The sequence below is a fragment of the Castor canadensis genome, chromosome 17, assembly GCF_047511655.1.
Source record: "Castor canadensis chromosome 17, mCasCan1.hap1v2, whole genome shotgun sequence".
NCBI classification, from domain to species: Eukaryota; Metazoa; Chordata; class Mammalia; order Rodentia; family Castoridae; genus Castor; species Castor canadensis.
The window spans coordinates 51,706,903-51,721,364 of NC_133402.1; the positions used below are offsets into that span (position 1 = coordinate 51,706,903).

Genomic DNA, 14,462 nt, shown 5'->3' on the forward strand with positions numbered 1-14,462 from the left:
TCTCCGGTTATCCCAACAGATCCAAGCCTCCTTCCCACTCAAGGTTCTCCTCAGGCCCACGTAAGCACCGAAGTAATGATCCAAACACCTGGCACCAGCACAGTCCCACATGGCTGCTCCTGGTCCCAGGAAGGTGTTTAACACTCACATTGGTAATGCTGCAACAGCCGGTGAGTCCGCACGTCCCACACCTTCACTGTGTTGTCCATGCCAGCAGCGGCAATGCATGTACCGCTAGGGTGAAAGTCCACATAGGTGACAAAGCTGGAAAGACAAGGGCTGTCACGCACTAAAGGAGGTCCACCCTGGCTTGGGATTGACCCAAAACTGTCAATTGCTTTCCCATTCCCATGCATCTGTTCATGCTGTTCCTCAATCCAGAACATCTCCTTTCTGCTGTATTTCTATACTAAGTGACCAAGAGAAAGTCAGAAGTATTTGAAAACAGTGGCCAGCAGGGAATGAACATGGACTTACCATTGACTTTTAAGAACAAATGGAGAAGGCTAACTTCAAACCCACAAGTCAGACAGGCTGCTCTGGGGGGTTCTAGAGTTGGAGCCGATACCCTTGTGGGCTGGCTCCAAGACAGGTTCTGCCTGCTGAAGTGCAGGTGGGAAGGTCCAGCAGAGATACAGGCTTAGCTATCTCTAGGAGAGAGGCCAAGATCCCTTAATATGCCCACACATGATACTCAGGCTCTCAGGAGAGGCCCTTGCCTGTGATTCTCAATCTAACAAGAAGGGACATCCCAGCCTAACTAAGGAGGGCAGAAGCTGCAGTCTATTTTGGAACCTAGAAAAACTAAATACCTAACCAAATGCTGACTCCTCCCTCTCTCAATAATGTGGCATGGTATGAGTAACCACCATTTGCTACAAGAACCTGAAGTAGCTTTCATTCAGAAAGCCATCTCCACAGATAACATTAAGAAACTTAAAAATGCAGTTTGGGGAGCTGTGTTCGGCACACCACAATGCTAACAACTACAAAGTGAAGAGAAAAAAGAAAGGCCAAGGAATTACATGGCTTCAGGATAAAGCATTCCTATTATTTGTGGGATGAAGATGAGGGTGAATTTTCCATCCACACAGGAAAAGATGCGGAGCTCATGCAAAAGGCACCAGCTAAAGAGCAGCAGAGGCATGGCTGCTGCCCTCCACAATTCCAGCCCATGAAGGCCACTGGGCCTCCTTGCGCCCAGGTCTGTTCCCAGCGCTAGAGCACCTGCAGATGAAGACTCACCTGCCATGCTCACAGTATGAGTGGACACACTCCCGGCTGGTCTTGTCCCACAGCTTGACAGTCTTGTCATCACTGGCAGACACGATGAGCCGCCCATCAGGGGAGAACCTGAGCCAGATGGGGAACAAGTCACACTACCAATTAACAAACTGCCTGGGCGCCACACACCACTTTCCACAGCTACCTTTCCCTGACCCAGGAACTGCTGAAGGTTACATGTCCTGCTCTGACCCAAGTGACCCTGGGAAGTGGCTCCCCTCTCTGTGGGACAGGTAAGAGCAGTACCTACCCCACAGTAAGCATTGAATAGCACAATGCACATCCCAGCAAGCACCTGGCATGTGGCCACACATAGCCAGCACCACTTGTGGCCATTATTAGCATGAAGATAGTCAAAAGCCCTTCACTGGTATAATTATCCTGCTCCCGGGTCCTTCAGGCCAACAAAAAAAGATAGAAGTCCTGTGACCCACCACTCAAAGCCTACTGTGGACGTAACACCCACTTTGCTGCCTGGCCCTTCCTATTCTGACCAGGAGACCTCTCAAAGCCATCAGAAGCCTCTCAGGAAAAAGGACTGGGGCAGCCAAAGGGAAAAGTAACTTGCATGGCATCCCTGAAGAAGACAGCTCAAGAGCCCAAACCTCTTATTCCCACGATATTCTAGTGTCCCCTGGTCACCCTAACCCGTCATCTGGAGCAAAGAGATCTGACATGAAGAAACTCTATTGAAAGGAATTGAATAAGCTAAACTAGTCTTATCTGTGTCAGCAATTCTTGGGCCTTGAAAATTCCTTCAGGATGCCTGGCTCCCCATGTGCACAACACTGCCTCACACACCAAAGCCAGGGTCCCTTCAGAAACCCGAGGTCCCATGTGGCAGCTCTGAAGTACAGTCAACTTCTGAGGAGGAGAACAGTTCAGAGGAAAGTAAGCAAGCCTAGCGCCAGAGAGACTCTGGTTCAGACCCCAGCTCTGCCACTCACCACCATATGCCCTGAGTCAAGACACTGTGCTAAGCCAGTTTCCTCATCTGCCAAATGGAAATGACTCTACCTAGCTCGCAGAACTGTCATGAGGAACAAGAAGAAACCGTACAATGGGACTACAGATAGCATTTTTTCTTTTTAGAAACAGGATTTATAGGACAAGAGCAAGTATACAGAAAAATATGGAATGCTTCACAAATTTGTGTCATCCTCACTCACGGGGCCATGCTAATTTTTTCTGAATCATTCCAATTTCAGAATATGTGCTGCCAGAGACAGCAATTGATAGCATCTTATTATTGATACTGTTGGTGCTGAGAAATGAATCGGGTGGTGCTGAGTAGATACGGACACCAGAGGGTCACAGCTAGCAATGGACTAACTTATACCCAGGCACCAGCTTGGTGAAGCTTCTCAACACATACAACATAGGAACAATTACTGCTGATGTTTTACAGACAGAAAACCAAGGCTCAGGAAGATTAAAGAGTGACTAAATCATTTCCCCAAGGTCACAGTTGCCACCTAAGAGCCCCTTTGTGCCCACCCCAGCCCCAGCCCCCTTCAGTGTCTCCAGACAGGACAAGGCTCACTTGGCACAGCGGACCCAGTTGATGTGCTGGCTCAGGGAGAAGAGGAATCTCTGGCGATGAGTTGACCACACCTTGACTGTCTTGTCATCAGAGGCTGTCACAAGGGACTGGCCGTCACTGCAGAAGTGGACACTCCTCACTGTGGCTGTGTGTGCACGAAACACAGTTGATTCGCCTTTGCTATGAGGACAAACATCCAGAGTCAGGAAACCATAATAGTGACAAGAGGGCCCAAAGTACATCAAAGCTCTCCCCATCCTCACACACCCTTCCCAAAGTCAGTCTAGGCTGAGCTCCCCACACCCCCAAAACGAAGGCCAGAGCCTCCCCTAAAGGAGCAGAGTACTGCTACCAGCACCTGCCCATATGCAAGCAGCACCAGTTAGCAGTCCTCTGAAGGTGGCGGGAGCCACCCCAGAATTCCTATCCCAAACAGAGGCTAGCACCCCAAATGAAGCCCCAGCCTCTGATGGTGTCTCTGTGGAGGTGGGATATATGCCCCACTGTGACCAGTCCAGAGGACAGGGACCCAGGTGGGGACAGCTCTGTCAAGCCCCTCAAAGTCTCTAACTCACACGTTGGGTACCCAGATGCGGACAGTCTTGTCACGGGAGCCTGAGGCAAGCAAGTGTCCAGAGGGGGAGAAGTTCACGCAGGTGACGGCATCCTTGTGGCCCGTGAAGCGGTAGGCGCGTGACTGGGGCTTCATGTGCCAGACCATGAGGCATGAGTCCATGGAACCACTGGCTGAGGAGAGAGGTGAGCTATGACCTCAGCTCTAGTGGGCTTTGAGCCTCAGCTAGGACACTGGGGAAGCAGGAGAGCCACAAGCCTGGCTCCACCTTCCCCAGCATCCATAGACAGGTCAGGCTGGAGGCAGACAACCTCCAGTGGTGAGACTCTGCAGAGCCTACAGTCTGCAGCTTTCCAAGTACCAGGCTGACATGGGAACCAGACCAACAGAGGACCTTCATAGGCCAGCCCTAGGCTGCAACCTAGGGCGCTGGGGAGGACTCATTCCTGTGAGGTCCTGGGTCTCCCCACTGACACCCTCAGGGCATAAGAGCAAGTACTCCTATTACCAGGCAGCCACCCCAGGGCCCCACCCAAAGGGCCTTGTACCATTAAAAAGGACCCAACTTGCTGGGTGTCGGTGGCTCGTGCTACCGACATGAGCCACCAGCTCACTAGCGACCAGGAAGCAGAGATCAGGAGGATCGAGGTTTGAACCCAGAGTGGACAAAGTTTGTGAGACCCTATCTCAAAAAAAAAAAAAAAAAAATCACAAAAATGGACAGGTGGCGTGGCTCAAGGTGTAGGCCCTGAGTTCAAGCCACAATACCACAAAAAAAAAAAAAAATAGTGCCCAACTCAATCAGAAGCCTAAGGAGGGGCCAAGATAGATCAAAAGTGCCTTCAGTTCTCTCTGTGTCTACAGAAACCACAAGACCAATAGCCTCAGGGAGGGGAGTCCTAGCCACAGCAAAAGGGCAGTGGGAAGGGTGCTGGCTCTCGCCAGTAGGCCTCTACAGCAAGAAAACGTGCCATATTACTGTGGGCAACAGAATCTAAGACTCAAGAAAAAGGGTCGCTGTTTAGCAGCAATGCCACAGAAGAGACCCTACAGGTGGCCGGGGTGTACAAGAAAAAATTCAGACCTTAGTGTTACTCTCAAAGGCTATGTGACCTTGGGAAGGCCCCTAACCTCTCTGAGTCTCTCGCTCTTTACATGCAAAATGGAGCACACAAAGCCCAGTGCCCAGAAAGCTGGCAGGTGGAGGCAAGGTACAGGTCTAAACAAAGCACCCATGGCCTTGCTCTGTAACCCCCACACCATGCCATGCCTCCCAGATAGAAACTCTGCCTTCTCACAGCGTGACCTTGTGCCTGAGACACAAGGTCTCAGTGGAATGGAAGACTGAGACAAGATGCCTTCTCTTACCCAGCTGCTTCATGTTAAGGCTGAAGTCCACGGATGTAACTGCATCTCGGTGGCCCTTAAAATGCCTCTCCAGTGAGGGGTCCTCCTGCAGGACAGGCAGGGTCAAATGAAGAAGACTCGGTGAGGAAGGGGCTTTCCTGGGGCCAACATTTTTCCTACAATAGCCAAGAGAGGTTAAAAATGCTCGAGTGGTTGATGGGCATGGTGGTACACTTCTGTAATCCCAGCACTTAGGAGGCTAAAGCAGGAGGTTCCCTAGATCTAGGCCAGCCTGGGCTATACAGCAAAACCCTATTACACACACACACACACACACAAAAAAATCAAGGCGTAATCTTGTATGTTGAAAATTCTAAGGAAGCCACTAAACACTACTAGAACAAGTTCAGCAAGGAAGCACGATACAAAATCAATACACACACAAAAAAAGTATATTTCTGTATACTACTAATGAACAATCAAAAATAAAAGTAATGCCAGGCGCCAGTGGCTCACACCTGTAATCCTAGCTATTCAGGAGGCCCAGATCAGGAGGATCGAGGTTCAACGCCAGCCCAGAGAAATAGGTATTTTCCCTAACACAAAAAGGGCTAGTGGAGTGGCTTAAGGTGTAGGCCCTGAATTCAAGCCCGGTACTGAATAAATAAATAAATAAATAAATAAATAAATAAAAGAAAGAAAGCAGCTCCAATTATTATAAATAAAAAAATAAAGTACTTAAGTTGGACATGGTGATCCATGCCTGTAATCTTACACTCAGGAAGCTGAGGCAAGAGGATTGTGAGTTTGAGGCCAGCCTGGGCTGCACAATGAGACAGCCTTAAAAAAAAAAGAAAAAAAAGTACTTAGGAATATTTTAACAACAGAAGCACAAGACTTGTACAGTAAAACTACTAAACATCACTCAAAGAAATTAAAGAGAACTGAAGATATACATGCTCGAGGACTGGAAGACAACATTGTTAAGATGCAATACTCCCCAAATCAATCTACAGATTCAACAGAATCACAGTCAAAAATCCTAGAGGCCATTTTTGTAGAAACTGACAAGCTGATCCTAAAACCTACATGAAAACTCAAGACATCCCCCATCCAAAAATCTTTTTAAAAGAACAACAAAATAGCCACTGTGTTAAACAGTGGCAGTTCCTCCAGAGTTAGCAAAAGATGAGCTACGGGTGTGGCTCAAGTGGTAAAGCACCTGCCTAGCAAGCAAGAAGCCTGAGTTCTAACCCCAATACTGCCAAAAAAGAAAAAAAAAAAAAAAATATATATATATATATATACATATACATATTAGCAAATGACCCATCAGTCATGAGTAAATACCCAAAATAACTGAAAACATTTATACAAAAACTTGTACACAAATGTTCACAGTAGCATTATTCATAACAGCTAAACAGTGAATAACCCCAAGTGTCCACCAACAAATAAATGGAAAACCCAGAGGTGTTATATACCACTGAGTGACAACAAACAAAAAACCTTTGGTGAAGATGGTTACACAACACTGTGGCTGTACTAACACCACTGACCTATACATGTTGAAAGGTGAATTTTATGGTACATGAATATCTTACTAAATTTATTTGATTAAAAAGCCCAGAGAGAAAAAAAAATGTTAGCCCTTCAATACCTTTCATCTCAAGAACTGGATCCTGTACCTTAACCCCACCTTGGACTGATGAGTGACAGGCCCCAGGTGGCATCACCACTATGTGTACCCTATCCAACACATCAAACAGTAGGCACATTCATCACAGTGCTTAGGAAGACAACAGAGAGAACACTCCTCTCCAGCTGACTTGAGACACAAGTCAGCTTGTATCTCAGCACTGTGGGGTTTATACCCCTGCTATCCAAGTATCTCTCTCCACCTCAAATGTAAGAAACTGAAAAAATCCATTTTGGGTACTCCACGGAGCCCAGAAAAAACTTGGAAAACGACATCCCTGCAGCACAGCAAATCCACTGCCACTCTAAGAGCTATAACCAAAACAGACTCCATGGCCTTCTGCCCAGCTCCACCCCGCAACACACCTGCTGGTGTACCCCTTTTAACAACAGGTGGAGGGGGGAAAGGGGGAGAATGACCCAAACATTGTATGCACATATGAATAAAAGAAAAAAAAAAAAACAACAACAGGTGGAGTGGCAGGTCGGGGGGAGGGCCTCCAACAGCGCACCAAGTGCCCCATTCAGCCTCTTGGAAAAACAAGGATAGGACAGTGTCCAGCTCTAGGCTCAATGTTAGAGAAGCAAGTTGAGGCCCACCCCTGATCAGTGGGACCCTTGAAACTTCCCAACACCCTCTTCCCTTTGTAATTTCGTAGGCTGATCCCTGCATGTGGGCTTCATCCCCCACAAAGGCAAAGGGTGAGATGGGGGCAAGAGAGCACACCAAATTAGCAATCAAAATATTGGGGTCCTAGGCTGAGCGTGGCTTACATCTGTCATCCAGCTACTCAGGAAGAGATAGGGAGGATCATGGTTCCAGATCAGTTCTGGCAAAAAAAAAAAAAAAAGTTAGTGAGACCCCCATCTCAACTAATAAGCCGGGTGTGGTGGTACATGATCCCAGCTACACAAGATCCTGTAGGTAGGAGGATCACAGTCCAGACAAGCTAGGGCAAAAATCAGAGACCCTGCCTGAAAAATAACTGAAGCAAAACAAATGCTGGAGGTGTAGCTCAAGTAGTGGAATGCCTGCCTAGCAAGCATAGGCATTGAGTTCAAAGCCAGAACTGCCCAAAATTTTTTTTTTAAAAAAGGTCAGGGTGAGAAGACCAGGCTCACGGGCAGCAACCTCTCCTCTCTGGTCTCTGGAGAAGCCTGGAGCACAGATGGGAAGGCGGACCCAAGTCCCACCGCACACCTGGGCCGTCGTGGGCCTCCTAGAAGCCTACTGCTCTAGAAAAGGGTGCCAAGCAGCTGGGCACCAGTGGCTCTCAACTGTAATCCTAGCTACTCAGGAGGGAGTGATCAGAAGGATTACAGTTCAAAGTCAACCCGGGTAAATAGCGCGCGAAACCCTATCGCAAAAAAACCCAACATTAAAAACACGGCTGGTGAAGTGGCTCAAGTAGTTGAGCGTCTGCCTAGCAAGCGTGAGTTCAAACTCCAGTACCACCAAGAAAAAAAAGAGTGCAGAGTAACAAGACCCGCGCCCGCCACCCACGGCTCCAGGTGAGAAGACAGCACAGAGAGGCACACCTGAGTCGGCCCCGCTAATATGCAAACCCTAGAACATGGACTTGTTTTGTTCGCCCCGGTAACCCAGAACCGGGCCTGGTACGCAGGGGCGCTCGGTCAACGCTCCGACCAGACCAGCTGCACAGACCGGAACCCGCGTCCAACCCGCCCGCCCCACTCGCAGTCACTGCTGCAGACAGACAGACCGACCCAAAGGGGACCCACCGGGGGGACCTACCAGAGAGGGCGCCGCCATGGCGGGAATGACAGCGCCAGAGGGCCCAGAGGAGCCCGAGGTAGCAGCCCCGGCAGTTGTGCGGATTCGGTTTCCGCGCCCCCCAAACGCCGCCAATAGCAACGCGGGTTGCGTCGCCACGCCACGCCCACCGCAATGGAAAGAGCGGCGCCTTAGCTTTTTGTCCTCCGACCGGAAGCACAGCGGTGTGGCAGACACCACGGCCCCCGCGCCCAGCACTTCCAAGCCAAGCAATCTACAGACTGCGCTGCCAACTTCTGTCTTCCGTCACTCATTCCTCCTAAAAACTTAAAAAAGTGCAAATAAGGGCTTCGCTTTACCGGCCGGTCGCCCTGCCCACGTGACGAGGAGCGCGGCCTTCTGGGAAGTGGAGTTCCGCGCCGTCCACACCCTAGCGTCGGAGTCAGGTGGAACTACATTTCCCGAGATGCACCGGGGGCGGGACTGGGCTTTACCACGGGAGTTCCAGCCTCAGGGATCCGGAAAAATGACAGGCGGGTTAGCTTTGCTTTAAGGCACCCGCGCCAGAAGCGGTTGGTAGCCAGTCAATTAGTCCCTCGGGCACTATAAATGGTTCACCCCTCCGACGCACTTAAGACAAGTGTCTAAAGAACCAAAGTCACTCAGAATCACCGACGTGGAGTGAAGAGACCTAGGTTCCATTCTCACTTCTCATTCGCTGTGTGACCCCAGGTGGTGGGGGGGGGGCGGAAACACTGCTCAGTTTCTCCATTTGTACTATTAGGGAATGTGATGCAGCCTGGCTGGCCTTCTCATGACCCTCGGCCCTGAAAAACTATTACAAATTGTATGTCTAAAACAAGAACTGGGCGTCGTAGAGCATATCTGTAATCCCGATACTCTAATAGCTGACGTAAAAGGACAGCCAGACTCTGCTTCAATAAATAAGTAACTGACGATGTAATCCACAGCTAGACTCTGTTCAATAAATAAATAACGCTGTGACCGCCAGACTGTTTCAATCAATCAGTAACTAAGTAACTAACTGATGATGTAATCCAGGGGCCTGGCCACCAGAGGCCGTTCCTATTCACTTTCTGCGTTGGAAATACCCAGTCGCTTCCCTGCAGGAATCTTCCCCACCTGCAGTTGAACCGGATGTTTTGCAAGCTTCAAGAATTTTCTATCACCTCTCCAGGGCAGGCCAACTTGTCTGGACTCCAACACAGATTAGGATCTAGCCAGGCTCTGAGGTTTCTTGCATAGTAGTCCTGACACCGTGTTCCTGGATCTGCGCACTTGAGCTAGGTTCCTTAATCTAGAAGCTGGAACATGGAGGGAGGGTGCATATGGAGGTGCGTGTCTCTCATCTGGACCTAAAATGTCTTGAATGGCCAGACAGAAAAAATGGGTATACATTTAATCACATCTTAATTGTTATTTAGCATATAATTGGTTCTTTTACATTAGAAATATTCAGGCTAATTTAACTCAGACATTTTGAAATCCTTAAAACAAATAATTGTCGTTCACATGCCCTGAAATTGGTCAACATTGTTCAAAGGACAGTTTTAAAGTCTACCAACATTCACATATTATTCTGTTGTTCTCTTGTCTGCCAGCCAAACACTTAGGGGTGAAATAAAAAAGAAAAAAAAAAAAAAATCAGCTGGGCACTAATGGCTCATACCTAGCTGTAATTCTAGCTGAGATCCGGAGGATGTGGGTTTGAGGCCAGCCTGGGCAAATAGTTCCTGAGATACCCCCCAATAAATAAACCACATCAGAGCAGACTGGAGGTGTGGTTCAAGCGGTAGAGCACCTGCTTTGCAAGCATGAAGCCCTGGGTTCAAACCCAGTCTCACCAAAAAAAAAAAAAAAAAAAAAAATCAAGATACACTGTATACATGTATGGAATTGCCACAACAAAATCCCCTTGTATTATTAATATATACCGATTCAATTTTTTTTAAATTAGCAAAGTTAAAAAATACAGAAAGATCTATTCATTAAACTTAAGAGTTCTTTTATTGTTGGGTAGTATATTTAGTTTTGGGTCTTGTTTTTGTCAATTTTAGCTATGGAACATTGTGAACAAGCTGTGTCAGAAAAAGAGGGACATGCTTGTGTCCTTTCACAATGTGGGAATTTATTGAATAACAGTAAATTCACAAGCTACATCAATTTTGTTGTCATTAATTTGTCACATACTGCTGGTTTTGCTTGATAGCCATAAACCAATTAGTAAACAGGTTGTTTTATTTCAGTCTTAGTTACTAGTATGAGCTCTCAGACTAGTAAATCTCAAATCACACATTACATTTCACAATTAATAGAGAGGTTACAGAAAGCTAAGAAAGTTCAAGCAGTTCAAAAAGACCTTGCAAAGGCAAGACCTGAGAGCTGATAACCAATAAAAAGAGAGCTATGGCAGGTGGTTAGACAAGATATTAACATAGCCAGTCACAGAGCTGTTGAGATAGTGGTGTCAAAATGCAGAGCTAGGGCTTAGGTGCGTGGCTCAAGTGGTAGAGCACCTACCTAGCAAGTGTGAGACCCTGAGTTCAAACCCCGGTACCACCCACCCCAAAAAAAATGCAGAGTCAGTTCAAGGTGCAATGCTAGTTCAAGGCTCAGAACTGCTTCTGGGTCTGAAATTCAGCAATTCAGCAATTCTAGTGTGTTACATCAAGCAGGGGGATCAACTGAGCTGAAACCCTGAAGACAGTTAGGAGTTTGTCACCAGACCATCAGATGATGGGTCAGTCTGTGCTGTGCTACCCCAGTGTTAGGTGCCCCCCTTTTTATATGATCCTGGTGAGGGGGTGGCATCATTCATTGGCCCAGTGTGTTGGATAAGCTCATGGGGCTGGTTTTTCTGATATGCTTTTGATATGCCTATGTGTCCATGTGTACTTGGTTTAATTTGATAAGTTCGTGGATGGCAATCTTTTATTTGTATAAAGAAGTTATCAGTCCATCTCATGGTTTGTGCTGAACAGATGGTGGTTGTTTACTTGCACAAAGATGTAGAGTCATTCTGCCTCAGCATTTGCATGCAAAATGGAATAAGCTGCTGTTTTATAAAATGGAGTCACTCAGGGCAAGGCAGCCTGAAAGCTACTATTCTATACAATATGGAGTGACTCTGGACCAGGGCACAGCCTGACCTTCACAAACACCCCTGGTCTACAGGAGCTTACAATTTAGAAAGTTGAATTTAAAGAAACTCTCCTATAAAATAGAAAATTGGGAAACTCTCTTATAAAATGGTTTTCAGGATGGGGCATGGCTCAAGTGGAAGAGTGCTTGCTTCGCAAACCTGAGGCCCTGAGTTCAATACCCACTACCACCAAAAAACCAAGAAAATGGTTTTCAAATTTCAGGTTTGCTCAAAGTGAGAAACACTAGATTTTACTCACTCTCCAGATCTTTCCAAATCCCACTGGGGAGAAGATCTGGGGAAATCCCACCTCAGGCTTCCTGCCCCTAACCCCGCCTCCTCCTAATTGGACTGCAATTCTGACTGGATCCTCCATATGTGACAGAGCTCAATACTGAAGAAGTATCAATGTTGGGGGACCCCACATGGAGGGAGGATGGAAGAGGAGCTTCTTTTTCAAGTTCCCTGTTACAAGGGGGGGCTCTGTCTTGGTACAAAGCCTACAGTCAGATTCCCCTGCAAGAACCTCTCATCTTGTCACAACTTCTCAACTCTCTGCCCAAAGGCCAAATTCACCCAGGATGGGAGAGGAAGAAGTGGGAGGGGCAGAAATCATACCACACTCCACCCTATGCCAGCCACATAGGAAAGCCCCATCAATGCCATCAGTCTGCTCTACACCTACTGATAGTCTGGGTTTGAAACTCTGAACAGGGCATCTCTGGGCTTGTCCCAGAGTTGGGCAATGAATCCAGGCCCTGACACCTCTGAGCTGGGTGAACTAGCTATAGTCACACCGCCTCTCCCAGCCTCTGTGTTCTTGATTATAAAATAATCATAATAATATACCTGCCCCAGTGAGAGAGGGGAGATTCCATGAACTATTAATTCATGTCACAACTTGATGCTGAGCTGTCATTTTATGTGACGTGTGTGACTTTATACTTCCTGTACTCCAACAACCTAGCCAACAACTCTCTGCCTCCACTCCTGCCACTCCAACTCACTCTGACCACATTGGCCTTCTTGAACAAGAATGCACTAGCCACAGCCCCAGTGCTCACTTGTTTCAGTCCATCAAACATCACCTTCTTGGAATTGCCTTCCCTGACCACCCTACTTAAAATGTCAACCCGCCCCTTCCCCTTCTCTGCTGTATTCTCCTCCAGTGGCTTATCCCCATCTGACACACTGGACTTGTTTGATTGTTGTCTTCTATCCATGAGAATATCAGCTCCAGGGGACAGATGTGACTGTACTGCTACACCCAACACAAGGTCCAGACAAAGTGGAGATGCAATAATTATGTGCTGAATAAGCAGGTGATTAACATGACTGCTCATAGATCGTAATGGGGTCCCTGATGGGCAAAACTGGTTCTCAGCTGGAGAGAAGAGGCAGGAATTAGGATAATCAGGGAATGCTGCTCTCTGGGCCAGGGAGACCTGAGCTTTGGCTCATGATTCGAGCACAGATATAAAAGGAAGTAGTTTGATTATAAGAAACACACTCAGCAAAGGTCTGATGACAGGACTGAATAGGAGTGTGGGGAGCAGGAACACAGAAGATGGGGTCTGGAGGAAAGCCAGATCATAAGGCCACAAACGTAGACAAGTCCTTTAGAATTGATCTCAGAGGGTCAGGGAGTCACATGTCCCTTCTTAAGACTGATGTGAGTCAAAGGAGATCCCCCACACATATACACACAACTGGGACTGTGACCCTTGACCTACCTGTGTGAGTGACTCCGCAAAATGGGAGTGCCACCACAATTCTGGGCCTCACTGGCACTCATGTGTGGAAAAGACCTGTTCTTGTGAGTCAGCTTTCTCTAAAGACAGGCCACATCCCAGAGTAAGAAAAGGTTCAAAGGGGCCATAAGCCTTCAGCCTCACCAAGCCCTGCTCTTCCATCCCTCAGCAGTGACCACTCTGGTAAAAAGGTCTCACGGATAAGGACATTCAGGAGTCCTTCTGGATGAGTGTCCAGTGTGGAACCATATTGTAGGTAGTGAGTGACACATGATTTCTGGAAAAAATGCTGTTAATGGACCAGGGACCCCTAGGGCCAGTTTCCAGGAAATATGTGGACATAAGAGTTGACCACTCCACACCAGTCACTCAAGTCAGACGGGGATGCCTTTGTGTGCGAAGTCCTTCTATCTATATCCCATGAGCCTAACTGATGTCCTCCCTCCCATGTCCATCAGAGTTGTCCCATCAGAAATGCCAGTCCTCTTTCACAATGCCCAGGGAGAGGGGATGGGCCAGGGCAGCCCAACTGGGGTAAGAGATCAAATCCTACAAAACTAGATTGCTTTACATTGAGCTTGAATATATAGGCTGAGAGCTCTCATACGGTCTGAACTCCAAACTGAGAACTTCTCTTTTCTTTTTTTTTTTTTAAGTACAATATTTTATAGAAAGCCACTGAAAATACTATACTACATGCTAACACAAACAATATGATACCCTCAGTGGGAGGGTGGGGAAAAGTGAAGAGGCCACAGGCTTAGACCAAGAGCCTTTCAATAGACTGCTGAATGGACTGGATCTGCTGCTTCAGCTAAGAGCCTGCTTCGATGGTGACAGAACAGGCAATGACAGGCCTGGAGACCCCACAGGCCTGCCCCAGGGCCTGCTTAGAAAGCACAAACACGTAGGGCACATTCTTGTCTTCACACAACAGCAGGAGGTGCAGGATGATCTCCAAGGGTTTGGCGTCTGCCGCCATCACAATGAACTCAGAGATGCCCTGTTGAGGGTTTTGGTGGCCTTATTGGCTCCTTTCCGAAGCTGCTTGTAGTTACATGACCTGCTGAACAAGGTCCAATGGTTTCTTGGTGAGATGAGCATCTGCAAGGGGATAGGCCTTCGGTTTTACATCAGGCTCAGTCATAACTGTGGCTGGACAAGCTCACCACTCAAAAGCAGCCAACGTTAGAGAAGAAGCCAAACTCAGAACTTTTCCAGCAAATAAAGTGACACAGCTTCAGCGCAGTGGATCTCAGCCCTGACTGAGATGGGGAGCTTGGACATTGATTTTTTTTTTTTAAGTTCTCCCAGCCAGGCATGGTGGCCCATGCTGCCTATAATTCCAGTTGCTTGGGAGGCAGAGT

General features: G+C 47.7%; 1 protein-coding gene, 1 non-coding gene and 1 pseudogene across 5 annotated transcripts in view; all 3 read right to left on the reverse strand.

Moving 5' to 3' along the window:
• Poc1a (POC1 centriolar protein A) overlaps nt 1-8,589 on the reverse strand; it is a 71,555-nt gene extending 62,966 nt beyond the window's left edge. The window contains exons 1-7 of one of the 4 annotated variants that reach the window (XM_074058885.1): nt 8,203-8,587; nt 7,221-7,276; nt 4,770-4,854; nt 3,403-3,574; nt 2,828-3,007; nt 1,246-1,353; nt 149-264 (exon numbers count right to left, since the gene is read on the reverse strand). In XM_074058885.1, the coding sequence (XP_073914986.1) occupies nt 149-264; nt 1,246-1,353; nt 2,828-3,007; nt 3,403-3,574; nt 4,770-4,854; nt 7,221-7,229 (670 nt within the window). In that variant the 5' untranslated portion in view covers nt 7,230-7,276; nt 8,203-8,587. Of the gene's footprint in view, nt 1-148; nt 265-1,245; nt 1,354-2,827; nt 3,008-3,402; nt 3,575-4,769; nt 4,925-7,220; nt 7,277-8,202 lie in introns of all 4 variants that reach the window. The other 3 variants (XM_074058884.1, XM_020162154.2, XM_074058886.1) reach the window with 3 other exon arrangements.
• LOC141418671 (U6 spliceosomal RNA) lies at nt 2,411-2,515 on the reverse strand. Its single transcript, XR_012443335.1, has one exon. It is a non-coding gene; the product is annotated as a U6 spliceosomal RNA (small nuclear RNA).
• Nucleotides 8,590-13,855: 5,266 nt separating the features above from the next.
• On the reverse strand, nt 13,856-14,242 carry LOC109685352 (NHP2-like protein 1 pseudogene; annotated as a pseudogene).
• Nucleotides 14,243-14,462: the final 220 nt, after the last annotated feature.